At 46.3% G+C, this 26349-nt stretch overlaps 1 protein-coding gene across 5 annotated transcripts in view; it reads right to left on the bottom strand.

Moving 5' to 3' along the window:
* The window catches only part of nrxn3a (neurexin 3a), a 1687706-nt gene that overhangs the window by 530306 nt on the left and 1131051 nt on the right, over positions 1–26349 (bottom strand). For 3 of the 5 annotated variants that reach the window (XM_078562071.1, XM_078562070.1, XM_078562072.1), the window contains exon 1: positions 988–1498. The exons of the other annotated variants lie outside the window; for them this stretch is intronic. In XM_078562071.1, coding sequence (XP_078418197.1) covers positions 988–1213 — 226 coding nt within the window. In that variant the 5' untranslated portion in view covers positions 1214–1498. Of the gene's footprint in view, positions 1–987; positions 1499–26349 lie in introns of those variants that run through there. 5 annotated transcript variants of the gene reach the window in all.

The raw sequence follows: 26349 nt of genomic DNA on the forward strand, positions 1-26349 counted from the left end.
CTGTTGCCTCGCTTTTATCCAGGAGATGTCCATTTTGTTGAGGCGCCCGGGTTCCCGGTCATTAACCAGCCTGGTAAACCATCACCCTGCCCGCAGAAACTGCAGGAAGCATCGGTAACCAGTCAGACATGAACTGAGGGAGCTTTGCTATCCCCACCACCCCCCCTTTAACCCTCCACACAGACACACACACACACACACAGACACAGAGACACATACACACACAGACACAGACACACAGAGACACACACACAGACACACAGACACAGACACACAGAGACACACACACAGACACACACACAGAGACACAGACACACAGACACAGACACACACACACACAGACACTCAGACACACACACACACAGACACACACAGACACACAGAGACACAGATACAGACACACACACACACAGACACTCAGACACACACACACACAGACACACACACAGACACAGACACACAGACACAGACACACACACACACACAGACACACACACACACAGACACTCAGACACACACACACAGACACACACACAGACACAGACACACAGAGACACACACACACAGACACTCAGACACACACACACACAGACACACACACAGACAGACACACACACACACACAGACACAGACACACAGACACAGACACACACACACACAGACACACAGACACACACACAGACACAGAGACACAGACACACACAGACACAGGAATCACCAAGCGCGATTAACATGTCCCCCAGAGGCAGGAAGACCATTAGATTTTAAAAGTAATATCCTTGACTCACTCCTAGCTGTACATTAACAGAACACCACAGTCCAGCAATAGAGACTCTTAACGTGCACTTTAGAAACAGAGAGAGAGAGAGGGGGAGGGGGAGGGGGTTGGGGGGGAGAGAGGTAAAAAAAGGACAAGTTTGAAGCAGTTAAAAGTGATTTTTTTTTGACAACACACACACACAGAGAGAGAGAGAGAGAGAGACGCACCGTGGCCGCCCCGCAGAGATGCGGGGGAGCGGTAGATGGAGATAGGCACAGAGTGGTGCTTGCTGCCTTGGAAGTGATGCTCATGGTGGTGCGAGGGGAAGCCCGATGAACTCCACACGGTGCTAACGATGCATCCCAGGGTGAGGGACCAGATCCAGGGCGCCCGCCGGCAGCAGTGAAAGGGGCAGTGTCTCGGTGAGAAACTCAGTCGGATCCTCAGGTGCATGGTCGGCGCGCTGGCAAACCCCGCAGACACACACACAGCACGGCTCCCAGGCGGAAAGCAAGGTTCATGATGGTACCCAGCCCATTCTCAGTCGCTCCTTATCTTCCTTCCACCTCTCCTCAACCCCCCACCCTCCACCAAACACCACCACTCCACACACTCTCTCTCTCTCTCCAGCCCCCACCCTCCACCAAACACCACCACTCCACACACTCTCTCTCTCTCTCTCTCCAGCCCCCACCCTCCACCAAACACCACCACCACTCCACACACTCTCTCTCTATCTCTCTCCAGCCCCCACCCTCCACTAAACACCACCACCACTCCACACACTCTCTCTCTATCTCTCTCCCCCTCCCACCCTCCACCAAACACCACCACCACTCCACACACTCTCTCTCTCTCTCTCTCCCCCTCCCACCCTCCACCAAACACCACCACCACTCCACACACTCTCTCTCTCTCTCTCTCCCCCTCCCACCCTCCACCAAACACCACCACCACTCCACACACTCTCTCTCTATCTCTCTCCCCCTCCCACCCTCCACCAAACACCACCACCACTCCACACACTCTCTCTCTATCTCTCCAGCCCCCACCCTCCACCAAACACCACCACCACTCCACACACTCTCTCTCTCTCTCTCTCTCTCCCTCCCACCCTCCCCCCCCACCACCCACCCACCCCCCAAAAAAAAAAACACCCCCCCCCTCCCCACTTCCCCACCACCCCAACCAGCGCTTAAACCAGATCCTCCGGGTAGTCTCCACTTAGGGCTCTCAAGTTGTCCCGGCTGCTCCTTCTCTGTGACTTCGGCAGTGGAACTAGACCGATGGACATGCCAACTAATCCCCCCTCTCTCTATCTACTGCTCATCAGGCACTGGATGGGAGGCTTCCCGGCTGGAGAAAGACTGCGACTGGGGACGCTGCCGTGATCCAAGGTGGCAGGAAGCAACACCTCCCCCCCACCTCCCCCCTCCCACCAACACACACACACACACACACACACACAAAATAAATGAGGGTGGGGGAGAAAGCCCAGCAGTTCTCAAGACCTTTTGCTGCTGCCCCTAGTACCAGTCTGGTCCTAACTGATGCAGTGCAGTGCAGAACTATTTAGGCGCTTCAGCTTCTCTGTTCCCTGTTCTCAGCTACTCAAGACTGTTAACCCTGTGAGTACTTGCTGTAACACTGAGGCTCCCTCCCACACACACACACACACACACACACACAAGTGTATGTGTGGATAGACACCAGCTACCCTGAATCAAGAGATCAGAAGGACTGAAAAAAAAACTCCTCCCACCTCCCCCAGAAACAGGCAAAGCCATATGCAAATCTCCACACTTTCCAATAGCAAATCAATGAAGCTGAGGATGCACTGCAGAGGGGAACAGACTATTGTTAAAGGGGAGGGGTCTGAGACAGGGGTAATACCCTCAATGCCCCCACACCCCCCTGCGACCCACCAACCCAAGATGGTCATTGAATCGCCAGGTGCTTTGCCCATGATTAATGGGAGCAAGGTGGTCTGGGGGCAGGAAAAGTGTGAGAGTGGCAGCAGCTCACTGGGACGGTCTCTCCCTCCGTCCATGAATCCGGCTTCCCCTCACTTCCAAACCCTCCCACTCCCCCATCATTTTTCCGCCTCTCTCCCAGCATCATTCTGCCACCCCAAGGCTTGAGGAGGGCAACGCGCGGGTCACCTTCGGCCTTAGCTCGGAAGCTGCCAACCTTTGAGCTGTCAACTCTGTGTCACTCGCCCCAATCTATCATTTACATCTGCCTCATAACTGCACCTTCATCAGAATGCCATAACCCTATTCCAGTGAGCAATTAGTGAAATTCGACAATAAGATGCAGCGCGGGTCTCACACAAGGTTGTCAACAAACCAAAATAAAGATTTTGTTCTAATTAACTGCCCACTATTATTAAAAGGGAGGGGTCTGAGACGGAGGTAATATTCTCTTTGCCCCCCACCCCACCACAGTTGTCCTTTTGACGACAAAAAGATTTCCGACACATTCAAAATGTGACTCCTTCCCCTTTCTCATCTTCCCCTGCTCCCCCCCCCCCCCACCCCACCTCCCCCCAGTTCCCGAATTTTTTAGGGCAATGCACTGTCTCCTGTGCTGTGGGCCCACACAGGAACGGAAATGCCCCCCCCCACCCCGCCTCCCACAAAGGTTCAATCCCTGGTCTGTGTTCTGACTGAGCTGGAGTGCAGTTCCCAGTTCCCTCACCAGAGCCCTCTGCCAAGGAAAGGAGTGGGACAGAATCCGCTGCAGTACCTGATGGCCGAAAAGTGCAGTGGGTGGGGGTCCCCAAGCTGGGGTGGGGAGGGGTGGCCCAGCCTGGGGCGGGGATCCTCCACCAATGGTGGGGAATGCTTGGCTGCCCCAATTCCTGGTTTTGCTTGAGCCAGATAGTTGTCACTTTATGTATGCAAATATTGGTGGGGGCGGGGGGGTACATAGTATACAGTTTGCCAATTTAAAATAAGGCTTACATTTATATAACAACTTCAATGACTTCAGGATATCTCAAAAGGTTTGACAGCCAAACGCAGAGTGAAGTCACTGTTGTATTCTCAGAAACACAGCAACCAATTCTCACACAGCAAACCCCCACACACAGCAACAAACATGACCAGAGAATCTGTTTCAATGATGTAGATTGAGGGATAGATTTTGGCTACGACAAAGTGGATAACTCCCCTGCTCTTCTTCAAAATAGCGCCATGCAAGTCTTTATGTCCACCTGAGAGAGCAGCCAGGATCTCGGTTTAACATCTCATCAGAAAAACGGCACCCCCCACAGTGCAACACTCTCTCGGTACTGCACTGGGAAGTGTCAGCCTGGATTATGAGTCTGAGTGGGACTCAAACCCTCGACCTTATGACTTGGGAGCGACAGCATTACCCATTGAGGCACAACTGATAGGATAGTACTGGGCTGTGCAAGCTCCACCTGCTATCAGTCCATATGAGAAGGAGCTCAAAGGTCAGCCCTTTACTGTACTTCTGTGGGACTCTTCCTAGGAGTTACATCTGTCAGACCTGTCGTCATTTACAGGTTCTATAGGAACTGCTTGACAAAAAACAAACTGAGAGCCATTTAGTTCACCTTCTGCCATACTGGTAATCACATGATGCAGCAATAATGGAGTTGTTGGCTAATTGATAATTATAATCTCTATCAATGAGTCTACAACAGACTCAGGCATAAGGTAAGGAAAACCCCTGTGATGGAGAGTTTTGGGAATTATAGACCCAAACTCACCTCTTCCTCCCAAGCAATGATGCATTCACCACATGTTGTGCATCAAATTACTCAAATAACACATCCCAAAATGTTCTTTGCTGAAACAAATCAATCTAATTTGCTTTTGAATGAATCAACGCTACCGATCCATAAGTGGTCCATTGTGATACATTCATGTTTGATAAAAACCGAATCACAGGCAACTCTGCTGCTTAATTCTAGGCTCCATTTTCCAAAATACCTCATAGCTGTGTGTATTATGTTGGTTCTGGGCTGGCAATGTTCATAGAATGATACAGCACGAAAGGAGGCCATTCAGCCCATCGAATTTGTGCCAGTTCTTTGGTAGAGCATTCTGTGGCAATCGGTTTGGGTTTAGTTTTCAGTGTTTTACCCAGAAAGACTGTCTGTGAGGTCCATGGCGATATCCTTTGTTTAAAACCATGAACAACACAATATCCGGAGAGTGCAAGTCCCCATACTCTGTGTGGTGGGTGAATTGGGGGAGGTAGGGGTGATCTGCGTTGGTAAAGAGCTGAACAGGAAGCTGTTGTTCAGCCTCTAAGACATGACTGCCCTTTGATCTCCATTTCCCATTGATACTTCTGCACGGACTCTCCTGCCTCACCCTGTAACAATTTGTGACCAGATACAGCTCTTTCACTTGTTCCCGCCACCTCTCCTCCTCACAGTCTTTCTCCTCATCTATAACTTGTCAAAGTTTTGGGGTGGGGGAGGGAATGGACAAGGCATGAGGGGACTGGAAGATTAAATGATACTTATGCTCTAATGTAACACAATTACCCTGTGCTAGCTGCAACACACATTCATGTAGGTGGGCAGTTCAGTGGGCAACCCTGAGAGCTCTGCTCCAGTGACTTGAGCACAAAAATCTCGGCTGACACTCCCAGTGCGGTATTGAGGGAGTGCGCTATTGAGGGAGTGCGCTATTGAGGGAATGCTCTATTAAGGGAGTGCACTATTGAGGGGACGCAGTATTGAGGGAGTGCAGTATTGAGGGAATGCGCTCTTGAGGGAGTGTGCTATTGAGGGAGTGCGCTATTGAGGGAGTGCGCTATTGAGGGAGTGCGCTATTGAGGGGGTGCGCTATTGAGGGCGTGCGCTATTGAGGGGGTGCGGTATTGAGGGAGTGCAGTATTGAGGGGATGCGCTATTGAGGGAGTGCGCTATTGAGAGGGTGCACTTTTGAGGGAGTGCGGTATTGAGGGAGTGCTGCACTGTCAGAGGTGCCATCTTTCAGGTAAGATGACAAACCGAGACCCTGCCTGCCTTCTCAGGCAGAGGTTATAAAAATCATGGCACTGCTTTGAACCAAAGCAGAGGCATCATCCCAGGTGTGGTGGTCAATATTTTATCCCTCATTGCTTTTTGTGCTGTGCGTAAATCGATGGAGGCATTTTCTGCATTGCAACAGTGGTTACACTTCAAAAGTGCTTTACTGGCTGTTACTCATGTTGGGAAAGGTGCTACATAAATGCAAGTTCATTTTTTTCCTTTTTATTCCACAATATTTTGGTTTTTGCTATAGTACACCTAATGATTTGAAACCAATACTTGCTTAGGACCTGCAACCCATCGCATACTACCAGCCCCACACTGCAATCTGTGGAAGAAAGGTAAGACCCCTTTAGCCTTGGTTGCTTTCCACCCAGGAGAAGATGAACTGAAGATAAAAACTTAGAAAAGCAATGAGGGAAACCACCTCAGCCCCTCGTCCATGGCAAGTGCCTGGGAAATCTCACCTGGGAGGCAGGAGCTGGGTACTGTCCTGGGGAGCCAGGATAAACAAGAAGAGGAAACCGCAGGAACTGGGAACTCTCGTGGGCTCTCACACACGCTCAGCAGGAGTGCATGCGCACACTCACACTCACACACTCACACTCACACAGTGCAAACAACGTGGCTCGGTGACAGACAGTGATTGCATAATGCCTCACCTAAGGCAACATTTAAATCTTCTGTGATCAGTGAATTCTGAATGAGACAGAAGTGCTCCCTTCATTACCAATAAAAGGCCATTGAATCAGTCTGATGGCCCACTTACCTTTGGCACTCCACGATTCTGAATTAAAGGGCAACTCCCCCCCTCCCCCTCCCCCTCCCGTTTACTACTGAGTAGCTATCACCATTTGATAAAATCAGAGGTGGAAACATTTCTCATTTTAATATCCCTTCCAGTTATTTTTCTGTCTCTATTTATTCTCCACAAAAAAAAAAATTCCTGCTCCTGAGGAACTATACTCTTCCACTAGCACATGGTCTCAATTATTTTTATTTCTTTCATGGGATGTGGGCATCGCTGGCAAGGCCAGCATTTGTTGCCCATCCCTAACTGCCCCTTGAACTGAGTGGCTTTGCTAGTGCCATTTCAGAGGGCAGTTAAGAGTCAACCACATTGCTGTGGGTCCGGAGTCACATGTAGGCCAGACCGGGTAAGGACAGAGATTTCCTTCCCTAAAGGGGCATTAGTGAGCCAGATGGGTTTTTACAACAATCGATGATAGCTGCCATGGTTACTGTTACTGAGACTGGCTTTCAATTCGAGATTTAGGAATTGAATTTAAATTCCATCAGCTTCCGCAGTGAGAGTCAAACCCGTGTCTCCAGCAGGATAGCCTGGACCTCTGGGTTGTTAGTCCAGTGACATTGCCACTACGCCACTGTCTCCCCACGTGGCCATTTTTCGTATGTGAGCCTATTCTGTGACTATAGGGGGCGTCAGAACTGAGCATGGTCTTGTGTTTACCTGGTCTTACCGACCACCATCAAGCTCTCCACTCTGTACAATCTTAAAATCCTGCTTGTTGTTTTCTAATCCCTCCATGGGCTCACCTCCCCCCTCTCTCTGTAATCTCCTGCAGCCCCACAACCCTTCACAATCTCTGCACCCCTCTAATTCTGCTCTCTGATTCATCTCCAACTCTCGTCTCTCCGTCGTTGGTGGCCTTGCCTTCAGCTGCTTGGATTCTAACCTCTGGAATTCCCTCCCTAAAGCGCTCTGCCTCTCTCTATCTCCCCCTCCTCCTTCAAGACATTCGTTAAAACCCACTCCTTTGACCAAGCTTTTGGTCACCTGCCCTCATATTTCTTCATGAGGGGCAGTGTCAAAGTTTTCCCTGATAACACTCCTGTGAAACTCTCCTGTTTTGCTATGTTGAAAGTGTTACACCAATGCAAATAGTTGTTGGTTGTTGTTTTTTTTCCCTTTAATTAACCCCATTTGTCATCCAGGATTTTGAACGGCCAACTGTGAAACTAATAATTAACAGCCCAACGGAGATCAGATGACTCAGCAATGATCAGGGGATGAACCTTGGGTCAATACAGATGTACACAAGTTTAAATCTACAATCCATTGTCTGCATAAAATTAAGATCAGAAAACACCACAAGATCTATATAAATCATATTAACCTTTCAACACTCACTGCTCACTGGACATTGACCCTATGAAATTCCTTCAGCAACACAGCAGAAGCATTTCAATGTACTGTGCAGTTTTCTCCTGACCACACGATGTATTGAAGGTGGAGGAGTCTAACTGCACACTGAAGAATTGGAAACCGTGCTTAACCAAGGTCAGTGAACTCCCACAGTCCCAGGAGGTATTCGACAATACCTGGGCTTTGTCAAGTAGCTGACATCAGCAGGGCTGCAGTAGGAAAATTACAACTGAGCTCAGTGCCACAGGGCTCTAGATGGGGGCAGGGATGGATGTGGGGAGGGGGTGAATTAGCCAGAGTTCTTATTCCTGACTTCTTTCCAGTTACACATAGAAATAGGAACATAGAAAACAGGAGCAGGAGTAGGTCATTCGGCCCTTCGAGCCTGCTCCACCATTCAATATGATTATGGCTGATCCTCTATCTCAACGCGATACTCCCACTCTCTCCCCATGCCCCTTGATACCTTTAGAGCCCAGGAATCTATCCATTTCCTTCTTAAAATATATTCAGTGACTTGGCCTCCACAGCCCACTGTGTGGTAGAGAATTCTACAGGTTCACCACCCTCTGAGTGAAGAACCTTCTCCTCATCTCAGTCCTAAATGGCCGACCCTATATCCTGAGATTGTGGCCCCTTGTTCTAGAACCCTCCCCCACCACCACCCCCCACAGCCAGGTAAAACCCTGCATCCAGTCTGTCCAGCCCTGTCAGAATTTTACATGTTTCAATGAGATGTCCTCTCATTCTTCTAAACCCCAGTGAATATAGCCTTAGTCGACCCAATCTTTCCTCATACAACAATCTTGCCATCCCAGGAATCAGTCTGGTGAACCTTTGCTGCACTCCCTCTATGGCAAGTATATCCTTTCTTAGTAAAACTGCACACAGTACTCCAGGCGTGGTCTCACTAAGGCCCTGTACAGCTGCAGTCAGACACTTTTGCTCCTGTACTCAAATCCTCTTACCATGAAGGCTAACATACCATTTGCCTTCCTAGCTGCTTGCTGCACCTGCATACTTGCTTTCAGTGATTGCTGTATAAGGACACCCAGGTCCCTTTGTATATCAACATTTCCCAATCTATCACCATTTAAATAATACTCTGCCATTCTGTTTTTCCTACCAAAGTGGTTAATTTCACCTTTATCCACGTTTTACTGCATTTGCCATGTATTTGCCTACTCACTCAACTGGTCTAAATCACCTTGAAACCTCTTTACATCCTCCTCACCACTTACATTCCCACCTAGTTTTGTGTCATCAGCAAACTTGTAAATGTTACATTTGGTTCCCTCATCCAAATCATTGATGTGAATAGCTGGAGCAATTCATTCATTATATATATCACATTCTGGGAATGTGTATGCATTTTAACGTGCTTATCAGAGGGCGTTTGTGCATTTGTCTGTCAGTCTGTATGTTGTTTGTTGGTGCGTATTTGTTGACGTGTGTGTATTTGTCTGTGTTTAATGCAGTTTGTGCGTGCTTATTGGTGTCTGTGTATGTTTCGGTGTATGTATGTGTGTGAATATGTGTCTATCAGTTTGTGTGTGTTTTAGTGTCTGTGTGTTATTGTAGTGTGTATGTGTGTGTTTGTTTATCGGAGTGTGTGTTTATGTTGATTGGAATGTGTGTGTGTGTTTGTCACTGCGTATTTATCGGAGTGTGTGTGTTTGTCACTGTGTATTTATCGGAGTGTGTGTGTTTGTCACTGTGTGTTTATCGGAGTGTGTGTGTCACTGTGTGTTTATCAGAGTGTGTGTGTTTGTCACTGTGTGTTTATCGGAGTGTGTGTTTATGTTGATTGGAATGTGTGTGTGTGTTTGCCTCTGTGTGTTTATCGGAGTGTGTGTGTTTGTCAGTGTGTGTTTATCGGAGTGTGTGTGTTTGTCACTGTGTGTTTATCGGAGTGTGTGTTTATGTTGATTGGAATGTGTGTGTGTGTTTGTCACTGTGTGTTTATCGGAGTGTGTGTTTATGTTGATTGGAATGTGTGTGTGTGTTTGTCACTGCGTATTTATCGGAGTGTGTGTGTTTGTCACTGTGTATTTATCGGAGTGTGTGTGTTTGTCACTGTGTGTTTATCGGAGTGTGTGTGTCACTGTGTGTTTATCAGAGTGTGTGTGTTTGTCACTGTGTGTTTATCGGAGTGTGTGTTTATGTTGATTGGAATGTGTGTGTGTGTTTGCCTCTGTGTGTTTATCGGAGTGTGTGTGTTTGTCAGTGTGTGTTTATCGGAGTGTGTGTGTTTGTCACTGTGTGTTTATCGGAGTGTGTGTTTATGTTGATTGGAATGTGTGTGTGTGTTTGTCACTGTGTGTTTATCGGAGTGTGTGTTTATGTTGATTGGAATGTGTGTGTGTGTTTGTCTCTGTGTGTTTATCGGAGTGTGTGTTTATGTTGATTGGAATGTGTGTGTGTGTTTGTCTCTGTGTGTTTATCGGAGTGTGTGTGTTTGTCACTGTGTGTTTATCGGAGTGTGTGTTTATGTTGATTGGAATGTGTGTGTGTGTTTGTCTCTGTGTGTTCATCGGAATGTGTGTGTTTGTCACTGTGTATTTATCGGAGTGTGTGTTTATGTTGATTGGAATGTGTGTGTGTGTTTGTCTCTGTGTGTTTATCGGAGTGTGTGTGTTTGTCTCTGTGTGTTTATCGGAGTGTGTGTTTATGTTGATTGGAATGTGTGTGTGTGTTTGTCACTGTGTGTTTATCGGAGTGTGTGTGGTGTGTGTGTGGTGTGTGCGCTCATGTGTATGTGTGTACACACAGATGTCAGGTCAGAACACGATGCAGTTTTCTATGATTAACTAGCCTGCTGGTCATATGATGGATGGTCACTTGGAAGAGAGATTGGAAAGGATCACTGTCTCCCGTGGAATTGTGCCCAGCAAGTGTGAGGACGGGAAGATGGAAAAATGTCAAAAGAGAAAAAATGGAAGTTGAGCAGACCAAGCTGCTTCCAATTTCCATGCTGAAGACATTTAGAAAGACCAAGCAGACAAATGTCTCCAGTATCCTCTGGGCTGTCCTACTTTGTGCCGGTGTAGCCACTTCAGGCTGACAGGTGGAAATACATTGCCTGAGCAAGAATAGAGAGAGGAAGTATAGGTTCTGCTACATTCAGCGCTGAAAGAAATATATCTGTCAGGGCCCACATTATCTTCCTCTCTTTAGCCCAATTTTGTAAGAAGATTGCCGACAAAAGGGCCTGGAAATGATTGTGCACTCTTGGCTAATCAAAGAGGTAATACATTTTATCCGGCATTTTCACCACTTAAAATAGACACAGCTGAGAGCTAATGTTGTGAGAAGAGGAGAGTGAACTCCCTCCCTTCCCTCGTTACATTACACTCCATTTCGGGATTTGGAGCCATTTTGAATGAGGTGGGTGCTCTGCCTGGACAGATTGTGAGCATGAGATGTCTTATCCAGGCATCATCAGCTTCATGCCAGTTTCAGGTGGTAAGAAAATGGGGTGACAGAAGATGGGGAGTTGCGGGGTTCAGGCTTGCCAACCCTAGCTTAGCATATTCCTGGAGGTGTAGCATTCCTCAGCTCCAACCACGCAGACCCCACAGTTCCCGCCATTGGTTGTCCAACACGCCCATCCTTTGCTGTGCTCCATCCTCCCAAATCAAGCGGGAAAGCAAACTTCCTCTCCATCACCAGACTGAAATGATTCTCAACTGCCAGTCAGTCCACCAGCTTTAGTTCTGTGCCCTTGCACCAATCCCTGACAATTTTATGCCTCACAATCAGAGGTTACAGGGTCAGGGAATGGTTGCGGCACAGAAGTAGGCCATTCGGCGCGTCAGGTCTGTGCTAGCTCTCCGAAAGAGCAATTTACCGAGTGCCGCTCTCCCGCCTTCTCCCCGTAACCCTGCACATTCTCACTTTTCAAAATGAGAAACCGATTCTCTCTTGAGTGCCTTAATCGAACCTGCCTCCTCCACACTCTCAGGCAGAGCATTCCAGCTCCTGGCCACTCGCTGCGTGAAAAAGTTTCTTCTCGTGCCTCCATTTCTTCTGTTTCCAATTACCTTAAATCTGTGTCCTCGGTGTTCCGCCAATGGGAACAGATTTTTTTTCCCCCCCACCTATCTACTCCGTCCAGACCTCAGTGTTCAAAGAGATTGAATGAAAAAAATACACTTTTTCTTTTAAGTGATTTTTTTCCAGGGTTGCCGGATGCTGGAGATTAATCTTTAATTCCTTTAGCCTCCGGGACTATCCTGCAGGGTTGGCAACCCTGAGTGAGAGGGAAGGGAGGAGGGGCAGATTTGGGGAAGCTGCTGAATTTGCGAAAGGAACCCCTGGATATGTCCACGTCGGTCTGCAGCCTTTGCCAAACTACGTGGACCTGGACCACCCCTCCGGGCGGCATTGAAGAGTTAGCCTCAAATACGTCTGGTGTTCAGTTGGCACAGATGATGCTGTTTGGAACGTAACTGCTTTTTTTTTTTGCACAAAATGTTCTTCCTGCCTTTCTCTCCTGAAGTCACTGACTCACAAAATCAGGAGCGGGAGTTCACCTTGCTTCTTTTGTAAAATTTAAAAAAAGGATATATTTTAAATTCAAAATAAATCCCTCGCCCGCTGTCATTTGCAAAATTCATCGCCCCGTTTAGAACTGAACCATTCGGACCAGGTCAGAATATTTCTGATTTAGTCCAGCATGGTAATGCATCTGATTGCAACAGGGGAACAGGAAGAGCCCATTCAGCCCCTTGAGCCTGTCCCATCAGTCAGTTAGCTCACAGCTGACCGGGATCTTAGCTCCATCAACCTGCCTTAGTTCCCTGACCCTTATTACCTTGCCTAACAAAAATCTATTATTCTCAGTTTTGAATCTTTCATTTGACTCCTAGCCCTGATTAGCGTTTTTAGGAGATTTCGAGACTTCCATTATCCTTTGTGTGAAGTCGTGTTTCCTGACATTAACCCCAATACTAATCTTAAGGTTACATCTCCTTGTTCTGCACTCTGCTCACCATACAAATGTTTTTAGCTCTTATTATCCAGTTAAACACCTCTCAATTCGATCGCCCCTATCTTCGAGGGAATACAAGCTGTGTCTATGCAACTTGCACTCGTAAGTTAACCCTTTCAGCCCAGGTGTTGATTTGATCCTTGGTTTTTGATTGCTCCGTGGCCTCGCTCCTCTCCATTCCTGTAATCTCCTCCAGCTCCTCCAAACCTCCAAGATATTGGCATTCCTCGAATTCTGCCCTCTTGCGCATCCCCAATATTAGTCACTCAGTTGTCTGGGCTCCAAGCTCTGGAATTGCCTCCCTACACCTCTCTACTTCATTCTCCTCCTTTAAGACACTCCTTAAAACCTACCTCTTTGACCAAGCCTTTTGGTCATCAGGCATAATATCTCCTTAAGTGGCTCGGTGTCAAACTCTGTTTTATAATGTGCCTGAGAAGTGCCTTGGGATGTTTTATGATGTTAAATGTATGATATAAATATAATTTGGTTGCTGCTGTTGTTATTCTACTACTGACTCCTGCTGGAATCTACAGTCTATGGCGGAGGCTGTGCAGTCAGGCTTAGGCACATTTGCTGAGACCCTCATGCCCCCACCACACCCATAATGGAATAGCTTGACAATACCATCTGACCAGGCTCGTAGCAGGGCAACAGGAACATAAGAAATAGGAACATGAGTAGGCTCGCCTTTTAGTAAGATCACAGGCCCCTCTGCTGCTTAATTCTGGGCTCCATTTTCCAAAATGCCTGCACCTCAACTTCACTTTTCAGCCCTAAACCTATATTCCTCTATTACCTTCATGTCCAAAAAACATTTACCAATCTCAGCCTAGAATATGGTCAACAACTGAGCATCCGCAGCTCTCTGGGACCCCGGGGGGTAAAGGAATCCTTAAGATTCACAACCCTCTGTGTAAAGAAATTTCTCTCTGTCTCGATCCTAAACGGGCACATGGGCGAGATTCTGGAAGGCGGGCGGTCCCTGTGGAATCACACCCATCTCAGCTACAGCAAGGGATGGGGCTGAAGGTACGATGGTATAATTCTGCATTAGTAAAATTGCCAAAACATCTAGAATTGTCCTGGGTTCTCCAGCGTTTGACGTCTGGTCTCCCAGACAACACTGCAAGCAAACCCCAGGTGAGAAATCATGGCAATATGAGAGCATTTTTAAAAAACGCCTTATCCTCATGTTCCTTCTGTTAAGGATTTGACCGAAATTTCTCTCAGTTGAGGATTAAGGCTGGCAATAAGTTCAACTGAATAAATTTACCTTGCCAGGGTGGGGGTGGGGGTTGGGGGTGTAAAGACAGCAGAACTGTAACACTTCACCTGTTTATTTATTATAGAAATATTAAAAGCGGTAAGTGTTGTATTATGTGCCTGCATGCCACTGTAACGTAAAGGTGCTTGGCAGAACAAGGATTAACGTGGGACTGGAGAATAGCACTGCCCACGGTATGATGTATAGAGTCACATGGTAATAGACTCTGAGAGAACAGTCCAGAAAGCGAGAACGCTCTGGAAGCAGCCCTAGCCAGCATGGTGAGCAGCACCATGCAAGGCAGTAACCTGGGATATATAAATAGTCAAAGACTACCAATAAGTGTTTCACTTTTAAACATACAAGTCTCAAGACCTTCTCATCTATGAGACATGACCGGACAACATGGTTGGCAGCAGTCGTTGCTCCTAAAGGATATCACAACAGTAAGAAGAAGTTGTTTGGTCATATAGGGTCATTGGTGGGGTAGGGGGTGGGGTAGGGGTCAGGGGGGGCGAAGGAGGGGAGGGGGGTGTGGTTAATAGAGAAATCACCTCTGGCCAGAGTTGGCAGCCGCATCCACCAGCCGAATAAATTCATTATCTGACTTTTGACGGCCGATAGCATCAGCTCTCCCTCCCCAGCTTTATCTGCTGAAATATCAAAATGATCATCAACCATCCACAGCCACCACAATCCCCAGCGAGAGAGGAACAATCGCACAAACTCTGGAAATAGTGGTTTTGTACCCACCGATGGGATCTCATTGTTTCTCCCAACACCTCAGGGGAAACAGGTGGTTCAAACAAATCTCAACTTCTTAAAAATGTAAGCATGATATCTGAGAGTTACGTGGAATGTGCGACACAGACACAGGCCATTCAGCCCGTCAGGCCTTGGCTAGTGTTCATGCTCCACACGAGCCTCTCCCACCCCTCCTCATCTCACCATCAGCCTATCCTTCTATTCCTTTCTCCCTCATCTGCTTATCTAGCTTCTCCTAAATACATCTATATTATTCATTGCTACGGGAGCAAGTTCCACATTCTCACCACTCCCTGGGTAAAGGAATTTCTTTTGAATTCCCAATTAGATTTATTAGTGACTATTTTATAATTTATGTTTGTATTTATATATATATATATATATATATGTAGTCAGTTGTTTGCAAATTTCTTTTTTTTGAATTAACATTGAAACTTCAGCGCCGTTAAATGGTACACTATGTAATTATCTGAGAGTTCCAATGCCTTTCATATTGGTAGGCTCATTAACAGAGCTCCCAAATTAACATATGGTAATCAGACCTTATTAAGTATAATAATTAATTTAAAGCTAATGACTTGAGCATGCCACCTGTCTTTATCACTGCGGCAGAGAGAGAGAGAGAGTGAGAGAAAGAAGAAGAGGGAGAGTGAGATAGAGATGGGGTGGGAGGAGGGAGAGGGAGAGAGAGAGAGAGGGGAATCAGTAAAGTTTAGATTTGGAGGTGATATAGAGGTGTGCTTTTGCAGTACAAATAAAAGAAAGAAAAATATGCATTTATATAGTGCTTTTCACAACCTATGGATTTCTCAAAGTGCTTTATAGCCAATGAAAAGCTGTTTGAAGAGTAGTCACTGTTGTAACATAGGAAACCTGGCAGCCAATTTAACTCAGCAATTTCCCATAAACAGTAATGTGATAATGACCATATAATCTGTTTTTTGTGATGTTGATTCAGGGCTAAATACTGGCCAGGGGACCGGGGATAACTCCCCTACTTTCCTTTGAAATAGTGCCACGGAATCTCTTACACCTGAGCAGGCATTATTCAAAGGTGAGCGCCTCCGATAGCGCAGTCCTCCCTCAGAAGGTCAGCCCGAGATTGTATTGGATGGTAGAGCGGGCTCAACAGGTCACATGGTCCGATGTTCCTTTTATTGCATTGAAGCACCTCAGAATGCAACATGATCTATGTGGAAAATTTGAATACCATTGCACGTTCTGTGATGGCTATTTTGAAATGTTTTGTAATGTTCTTTTTTAGATATTTTTTGAATAAAGTATTTTTTGCAAAAGTAAAACAGTCTACTTGTATTGTTCAACTTTGGAACTGAAGTACTGGAGTAGGATTCGAAGCTGCGACCTTATGGTTTAGAGGGAAGAGTGCTACCAACTGAGCCAAAGCTATAACTCAGCTGGTGATGATAAAGTTAGCGATGCTAACTCTGGTTGGACATATTCCTGTAGGTTTCACCACATGACCTCCCACTTCCAACCACCTCCTCCCACTCAACATGCCTCGTTCCCCTTTCTCCAATACAATAATTAAGAATCAGAAATGTTCAAAAGGAACTAAAAAAAAGCACCTTTATTTTTATTGGTCCCAAAGAATTTCCCCCTGAGTGTTGGTCGATGCAGTTTCCTAGAGATTAATTGCTGGAGATTCCGGGACATTCCTGGAGGGTTGGCAACCTAAGGGCAACTCAGATGTCAGGTTCTCAAACTGACGCATCAAAGCCGAAACCTGTGGTAGGCTGCTTCACACTGCTTTGGCTGCGCACTAGCTGCAGTATGACTCCCGTCCAGCACAAAGCTGCATCTTAAAAGAGCATTGTCCATGTCTTATGTTTTAAATTACCCATGGAACATAAATACTCTTGGAACAAAAGCAGACGCTCCCTCCAAAACGGACACTAGCTCCAAGGTGGATGCTCCTTCTAACATCTTTGTGCAAAGCATGGTAACAGTCTGTGGAATTGTAGCCACTCAGGAGTCAATATCTTCAGGCAAGTAAGTGAGAAAATAGGATGCTAGGGCAGGGGGAACAGGGGATAAAAGATTTTCGAATCGAGTTTTGATTTTATGAATGGATCGTTGCAGGGCAACACCCTGTATATCTACTTGCACTTAAGAAGGAGATACTTGTCTTAGAGGGAGTGCAATGAAGGTTCATGAGTCTGATTCCTGGGATGAGGGGATTCTCCGATGAGGAGAGATGCAGTGGATTATATTGCCTGGAGTTTGGAAGAATGAGACGTGATCTCATTAAACATATAAAATGCGTAATGAGCTTGACAGGATAGATGCTGAGAAAAATATTTCCCCTGGCTGGAGATTCTAGAAAAATGGGCGACAGTATCAGAATAAGGGTTCAGCCATTTAGGGTTGAGATGAGGTGGAATTTCATCATTCTTCAGAACTTCCTACCCCTCAATGCTCGTGCAGTCACTGAGTGTATTCAAGATAGTGGTCAGTAGGTTTTTGGGTACTGAGGGAATTAAGGGATAGGGCGAGATGCTGGAGTTGAGGTCAAAGGTCGGCCATGATCGTACTGAATGGTGAAGCAGGTTCAAGGGGCCAAATGGCTCCCTGCAGCTCCTATTTCGTACGTTCTGATGTTCTGCACTAAGATATGACTCGAGATCTGCTTCAACTCACATTGGCATAAAGGAGCGGCACTTGTGGGTTTACGGGCCGGAATTACTGGCCCTTTGCTATTTTTTTACGAGGAACGAGAGGCGCTGGATGTTAAAACATCACACCTCTTGGTTTGCAAGGGGTGGGAAGACTTTGCTGCCATTCCTCCTCCCAGCTGCTAACCACTGACCTCTGCTGGAAAGAGCACGTATGTCGATGTCAAAAATCATGATCTGCTGGGGATTTGTAAAGCTACGTTTGCTTAAAGCCCAAGGAACAAGCTGCACCGGCTCAGGCAAGCACAAAAGGCTAAAATCCCAAATGGGAAGCGTAATTGTCGGGGGGGGGTTGGGTGGAGCCCCTGTAGATTAGCATGGGTTTGGTGACAGAACCTTGCACAACCCGAGCTGGATGGCCTGCTGTCTCACGACCACCTAGCCAAGTATAAAGTATCAGATGCCTAATGAAATAGTGACAGTCTGAATAAGCCAAGATCAGCTTATTAAATGTTGCTATTAATAGAAAGGGCCTAAGGAACATCACACAGACATATGCTGAAGCATTGCTGCCAAGCATTATTGAACCAGAAGAGGAGAGGCTGCCATAATTTGCTGGAAATCGGAAGTAGCGGTAAGAAGAGAGAAATGACTGAACATATATCAAAGAAAATAAGAGGAACTGTGGTGGCTCTTACAATGACACCAATTATCTTCCACTCCCTTTTGTGTGTTTCAGCAAGGCAACTAAAAGGACAATAAATGAAATCACCCTGACTGTGTTTCATGCACCAACTCTTGACAAAATAAAACTACACTAATGCTAAAGCAAGAAGGAACTTGCATTTACATAGTGCCTTTCATCATCCCAGGGTGCCCCAGAGAGCTTTACGTTTTGAAGTGTGTTCACACACACTCCTGTGTGCAGCAGAATGTGACACCCAATATCAAAGATCCCACAAAAAGCCAATGCATAAATGACGAGATCACCTTTTTCTCTCTTGCGATGTTGGTTGAGGGGCACATATTGGCCAAGGGACCAGGGGGGAAGCCCTTATCATCCACCTGAGACAGTTTTAATATTCTCAACCTTGCGTTCAAGTCCCTCCATGGTCTCGCAACCCCTGCAGCCCTACAAGACCTCTGCTCTCCACCAATTCTGGCCTCTTGTGCATCCCCGATTTTCACTGCTCCACCATTGGCGGCCGTGCCTTCAGCTGCCTGGACCCCAAGCTCTGGAATTCCATATAATTCTACACTGCAGGTGATTTGGGAATGCCAGATAATGACACTGGGGTGGCAAAGGTGCAACATATATTTGCTTGTCTAGATCTGAGGGCCGGTTAGCTCAGATGGCTGGAGTGCAGTGCACAATGATGCTAACAACATGGGTTCAATCCCCATACTGGCTACGATAGCTCATGGAGGTCTGCCTCCTCACCTTGCCCCATGCTTGATGCCAAGCAGTGCAGTATCTCCCCATGATCCTTCATGGACTATAGCCAATTACCAGTGCTGACATAACCTCACCTTCATAAGCATAAGTAAATGATAATATAGGAACAGGAGGGACCATTCAGCCCATCTAGTCTGCTTCACCATTTAGTGAAATCATAGCTGATGTTAAATATCTTAACTCCATCCACTCTGTCTCAATTAAGTACAACATAATTATAATTTTGAGGTTATATTTGAAAGAATATAATTCAATAATGGCTTTACAGTGCACCTTTGAAATAGTTTAAAAATCTTTCTTGCAAAAATGATGGGCTTATAGACCCGTGGATTTAGTTTTCCAGGCAGCTTTTTTGAAAACATTTTCGACCCTATTGCTAATTATCACTGATAAGGGAAGCCGGTCCCATTGCCCAAGCTGTGCTGTACTCTCGCAGTGTTGCAGATTGCCTTGGTGAAGGATGAGCTTCAAGTGACAGTCATATTTTCTGTCCCTCCTTGCGGCATTTTCACTGATCCTGAGCCCAACCACTTGAGGAAGTAGGCCGTTTCATCATGGCAAAGAATTTAGTTATTTTATTAAGAAGAGCAAGCAGAAATCAACTCCCCAAATTTTTAATGAATTGCCATGCTCCAGGACATTATGAACTTTCACTCAATACGTTTAGAACTGGGCATGAGTGGGTTTTACTGGAGATTTGTACCAAATTTTAGCTGTGTGGTTGCTCCACTGACCGAACTACTCAAAAAGAACAGGAAGTTTTAATGGACACAGGAGTGTGAGGAGGCATTTGATAGTTTGAAAACTGCATTAACTATGACACCAGTTTGGGCAGTACCCGATTACGCCAAACAACTTCAGTTGGCCGTTCACGCAAGCAATATGGTCTTTGGGGCCGTACTGTTACAAGGAGATGACACCGGAATTGAAAAACCGATAGGATATTTTTCACGGCCGTTGAACGTACAACAGAGAAGATATTAAACGATCGAAAAGGAAACTTTGGGTTTGGTGTTAGCATTGCAGCATTTTGAAATTTATGTGGCCAACAATTCATCAGAAACAATTGTTCAGACAGATCAGAATCCTTTAAAGTTTCTGAACAAAATTCGAGACAGAAGTGCAAGGCTGTTCAGATGGAGTTTATTGCTGCAACCATTTAATCTACATGTCGCTGGACAAGAGAATCTGATTGCAGATGCTTTATCAAGAGTTTGAAGCTTAAAGGGAAAATTGGACATTTTAAAGCCTGGATTCTGAACTGGAATGATTTCTGTTGATGCAAAGGATTTATATATATATTGTTCTGTTAATGCATACATCTGGTAATGCAATGTGTACATATATAGATAAGTATAGGAGATACTATAAGATGGGGTAATAAAAATGAAGCCATCTTTTAAAATTATGACGGTTCATTTTTCAACCCGGAGGGGGGCGTCAAGAAGATATAATAATTCTAATAATGTTATTGGAATTTATTGTAAAATAGAGTAATAGTGGAATGTGTCTATATGTTGTGTGTGAGATTTAATTGAATTAGAGGCATCTAGTCTGGAAGCTTTGATCTAAAAAGAGAGGATAGGTTTGAAATGTTAATTAGATAAACATGGGGAAGTTTAGAAACATAGGTGTCAAAGGAACATTTGCATTTTGAAATAAACCAGATTGTTTTCAAAGGAGGGGTGAAATGCGTCACCTAGCCAGGTGAAGTTTAGAAACAGTGTGTTTACTTTTCCCAAAGATTATTGGTAAAACTTAGTGCTATGAGAGGGTTTTATTATCAGGCAGATGAAGTCCAAAGGTATAGTGAAACAATGGGTATTTGCATTCAAAGAGAAAGATATGCATAAAGAAAGAGACTGTATGTATGGGTAGGCATTTTTCAGATCTTACAAGTATGAAATTATGAGGGGCATGGACACGGTGGATAGGGAGCAGCTGTTCCCCTTAGTTAAAGGGTCAGTCATGAGGGAACATCAGTTCAAAGTGAGGGGCAGGAGGTTTAGGGGGGATGTGTGGAAAAACTTTTTTACCCAGAGGGTGGTGATGGTCTGGAATGCGCTGCCTGGGAGGGTGGTGGAGGCGGGTTGCCTCACATCCTTTAAAAAGTACCTGGATGAGCACTTGGCACATCATAACATTCAAGGCTATGGGCCAAGTGCTGGTAAATGGGATTAGGTAGGTAGGTCAGGTGTTTCTCACATGTCGGTGCAGACTCAATGGGCCGAAGGGCCTCTTCTGCACTTGTGATTCTGTGTGATTCTGTGAAATTTGGACACAAGCTATCAAAATGGCCGTTGCAAATCATGTGATTCTTGCATTTTGAGCTCCAGACAGGCTCGGCTGCATCCTGCCGCCGCTCCTACATAACAGGCGGCGGGAGGGGCTGCGCCCAACATTTAGCCCTGCAGGCTGCTGGTCAGTGAAAGGTGGGTGAGGGGGGGGGGGGAGGGGGGGGAGGGCTGCTTCCTTCCCAGGCCCCATACCAATAGGCGGCCTCCCCTACCACAGTGTACCTGAACTGCCCAACATGCACCGCACCCCCCCAGCCCCACTGCCCTTCACTGGGGCCTTTCAGCCTGGCCCCAGTGAGCTCTTGGACTTATCTAAATGTCCGTGTCCATCACTGAACACCACCTCGTGCCCTATGTAGGACTGAGGGTTCTCGAACCACAGATGCTTGATAGGCAGTCGAGTATTTGTAAGTAATTTTAAGGTAGTCTTTAAGTTTATCAAGAAACAACCGTTTAGATATGATACGTCTGCTAAGTGGACAGGAAAAGCATACACCCCGTAACAGATGAAGTCAGTTCACTGGTCCCCCAGAGGATGAAGGGGCGGTTGGCACAGAGTGTATTGATCTCAGTCGCTTGCGAAGGCAGCATTCTGCTCTCTAACCGAAATGTTAGGAAACCTCTTCCCTTGGTCTTCCCTTATCCTCCCTGGTCCATCTTCCATCCAAAGAAGGCAGCTGCCTGACAAGGACTGGCCCCTGTCTCCGAGCGTTTGTTAATACACTTTATTTCTAGGGGCTGGTAGTTTAACCTCCATCAACCAATCGTTTGAACCTTTCTAACCAACGAATACAGCTAGGTACCCAAGATGTCAGGGTGGTCAACCCACCTCCCACCCCCCGCCCGTCCATCACTTGAGCTCGAGGTCAGCTTTTTGTTGACCTCATGCTCTTTTCAGCTCTTACCAGACACTTGTATAGATGAGAGGGTACAAGGCGCCATCCTTTCAACTTAGAAAGGTCAACATCGAAGGCTGAGACAAGAGACCTCGACATTCCTAGGGACTGTTTATCTGCTTTTCCAAAGGGAGAAGGAAAGCAGTTTATCTGCCACGCCCACCAATTCCTCAAGAATTCTATACTTCTTCTGAAAAGTATCATTTATTGAAGATGCCACTTCTTACACCAACCTGCAGTAGGCCGCCGCTCCTGCTTGGCGCTGCTGGTGTGCAGAGCTACTGGCCTCCGATTGGCTGGCGGCTCCATGCCAGGCAGAACATCCTCCCGGAGGCGACAAAAGTTCGGCCGCGTACTAATGAACGGGCCGTCACCCGAAAAATTAAAGCGGGGCCAGCTGGCCAAGCGGAGGCAGGCCTAGCCCCTGAGGGGGGGCAGGGAAGCCCACCCTTAACCTAAAATCCAGCCCATTATTTGTGGGGTGTGATGGAGAACATTTCCCCGACTGTTGTGGGGATGTCATTCTCCAGGCATCGCTGACCATCGTTCAAGGTCGGATGGCCAAACAAGTGCTCTTCCAGTAGGGGTCACTGATAATCCAAGGCAAATACACCTTTTCCAATGCAGAAGCACTGAGGTCAATTGTAGCACCCCAAACCTCGCCCTGGCTCAGATCAGCTAAATGTAGACTGGCAAACAAAGCCAGTTTAGTGGACAGTGCATTAATGCTGATCTGTTTCAATGAAAAGAAAGAAATGATTATTGATGGAGATGGTATTTGAATAATCACAATTGCATTTGCACTTTTGACCTCCTCACCTAAAAAGGGATGTATTTGCCTCAGAGCGAGGCTTCCCAGACAGTGGGTCGGCAACCCTGGTTGGGTAGCTGGATGAAATTTTGGGGTCGCAAGGTCCGAGGCCCCAATAGCAAGGGAGCTCGGGCTAAATGCTAACAGCTGCGGAAGCCCCTTTAAATCCTTGGTTTTTTTTTCTTGGGTGTGGCCTAACAGGCAGATCTTCGAGGCCTGGTTACCTGCTGCTGCAAAAAGAGGCTCTTTAAAAAAAAACACTGCAGTTTAAACAATTCCCACCACGATTAAGTTTTCTACACCATCCCACCCCACTCCCACCCCCTAAACCACCCACCCACTCCACTCAGGAACTCACCCCCCCCACCCCCCCTCCACCCCTGCACTGAACAGCTGAAGCTACCCCACCTCCAGGGTCACTCAAAGCCTAATCATTAGAATAGGGTCACACCAGGAAAAGTTTGGGATGCACTGGCTTAGAGGGAGTGCGGTGAAAGTTTACGAGGCTGGTTCCTGGGATGAGGGGGTTGTCCTATGAGGAGAGATTGAGCAGAATAAGCCTAAATTCCATGGTGCTTAGAAGAATGAGAGGTGACCTCGCTGAAACATATAAAATTCATAAAGAGATTGACAGGGTGGATGCTGAGGAAACGTTTCCTCTGGCTGGAGAGTCTGGAACACCCAGGCCACAGCCCCAGAATACGGGGCCGGCCATCTTGGACTGAGATGAGGAGAAAGCTCTTCACTCAAATGGTTGTGAACTTTTGGAATTCTCTACCCCTGAGAACTGCGGGTGCTCAGTCAGTGAGTATATTCAAGACAGAGGTCGATAGATTTTTGGACACTAAGGGAATTAAAGGGGTATGGGGATAGTGCAGGAAGGTGGAGTCGAGGTAGAAGATCGGCCATGTTCTTACTGAGTGGTGGAGAAGGCTCCAACCCAGAAGGAAAAAAAGAGTTCGGACCGGTATTCTTATTTCCCAGCTTTTACTGCTTTCTCGTTCTGGAAAGGTCCAAATGGCCTACTCAAGCTGATGTGACGTCTGGGTGAAATTGCTCTCAACTCTGACCCCACAGAGAGAAACAAAAATACTCCAAAGAAAAAACAAGGACCAGTCCTCAGAGAGGTGTAACTCTGTTTCCTTTCCTGAAAGGTGTGTGTGTTCTGGTTCCAGCTATCATAATTTTGCGCTAAGTAATTCCAGCTTTTTTTTAAATCATCGTCTCGCATTGCCGGGGATTTTTTACATTCTCTAACTTTGTAATGAGGAATTCATTCCATTTATATACTGAGTAGCAAGTTTTAAAATTTAATGAGATAGATGCCTCCTGGCAAGCCAACAGCGATGAATTTCACTAAGTATAATACTGCAAGATTTTTGTGCTGCGGTAGTGAAGTTAATGTTGAGGGGCATCGAACATTCCATTCAGTGCAAACTTCAAAGAACCCCTCAGATATATGGAAAGGCAGTAGCTGACTGTTTGAACACTAACTGATGCACAGCTCATCTATAATGGAGAGGATGTTAATACAAAGGGCTCCTTATCACTCATAATCTATGGGTTAGAGCCTTTGAAAAAAATTTGAGATTTAACACAGAGGGGTAGAGAGTGTCATTTTTGCCTCATTCTGTCACCAAATCAGAAAGACCGGTGCTCAACCCAACTTCAGAACTTGGGGACTTCACTCCGACTGGGGCTCCATAGCTGCGATGTTAGAGGTGTCACCCTTCAAGCTGGGATGTTAATCAGACAGGTCCATAGACGGGGGCTGGGGGAGGCTGGGCAGGGGAGGGGGTGGGAGGGACATTAAAGATCGTCTCTTAACACAAGGACTCAAGAAATATGAGCAAAAGACCCAGTGGGCCTGCTCCGCCATTCAACGCAATCCTGGTTGATCTTGCGCTTCCCTGCCCGATCCCCATATCCCTTGATTCCCGGAGAGACCAAAAATCTGTCCATCCCGGCCTTAAATGTATTCATTGATGGAGCATCCACAACCCCCTGGGGCAGAGAATTCCAAAGATTCACAACCCCTTTGAGTGAACTAATTTCTCCTCGTTTCAGTCCTAAACGATCGGCCTCTTATCCTGAGATTGTGCCCCCGTGTTTTAGACCCCCCCCAGCCAGCGAGAACAATCTCTCAGCAGCCACCCTATCAAACCCCCTCAGGATTTTGCATCCTTCAACGAGATCACCTACCACCCTTCTAAACTCCAGAGAATACAGCCCATACTATAAAATTGTTTGTTGCAAACATAATAAGCCGAAGAAAGAATATATGCCACTTGTTGCCAAGGGAACTAAATTGGCTAATGGAGGCTTGGTGTAGGTGACACATTTGGAGGTTTAAAGGGGCCTTGGATTAATTTCTCCAGGCTGACTGACATCTTCGACCCCTGCGGAGAGGAACACACGGTCAGTGTGGGCATTTTGTTGTCAGGACAACATTAAGCTCGCAAAAGCGATGCAAAGTAAATTGAGATAACATCTCTGGAGGTCATCGCTAATCCGGAGATAATTCCATGAGGTGAATAGGGAGGGCTGCCTGCCTGTTACTACAGACTTCATTCCTCTCACTGAAACATAATCGACTAGAATTAAGTTTCCATAAATATGTTTTAACCGTATTAATTACCTTGAGCCTTGCATGCAGCAAGTTGCATCACTAGGCTGACACAGGTTACCCTTTACCTTTCTGATCTTTGCTTCACAGGCTCCACTTATACTGCAACTGTTGTGAAGCCAAATGGCAGCACCTCCTAGATACCTTATTTCTAACACAAAAACCAGGAAATGCTAGAAAAACTCAGCAGGTCTGGAAGCATCTGTGGAGCGAGAAAGAGTTAATGTTTTGAGTCCGTATGACTCGAAACATCAACTCTGTTTCTCTCTCCACAGATACTGCCAGACCTGCTGAGTTTATCCAGCGTTTTCTGTTTTTGTTTCAGGTTTCCAGCACCCACAATAATTTGCTTTTTACCTTATTTCTAAGTTTGATTTTGGGTGACTTTGCAACAGAGCTACACCATAAAGCTCACTCTGTTATGGATTCCAAATCACCCAACATCACCATAAACTCTGCAGCATTTGCAGGGTGGGGGATCTGGCAGGAGGGGGAGATGAGACGTGGTTCTCATTAAAATTTACTACTCAAATCGATAAGGTCTGAAACATGGAAAATTGGGTGTTGTAGATTTAATAACAGCGACATCTATATAGCGCCTTGAACAGAGTAAAATGTCCAAAGGCTTCACAGGAACATTATCAAACAAAATCTGACACTA

This window comes from Cetorhinus maximus, chromosome 18, assembly GCF_964194155.1.
Source record: "Cetorhinus maximus chromosome 18, sCetMax3.hap1.1, whole genome shotgun sequence".
NCBI lineage: Eukaryota > Metazoa > Chordata > Chondrichthyes > Lamniformes > Cetorhinidae > Cetorhinus > Cetorhinus maximus.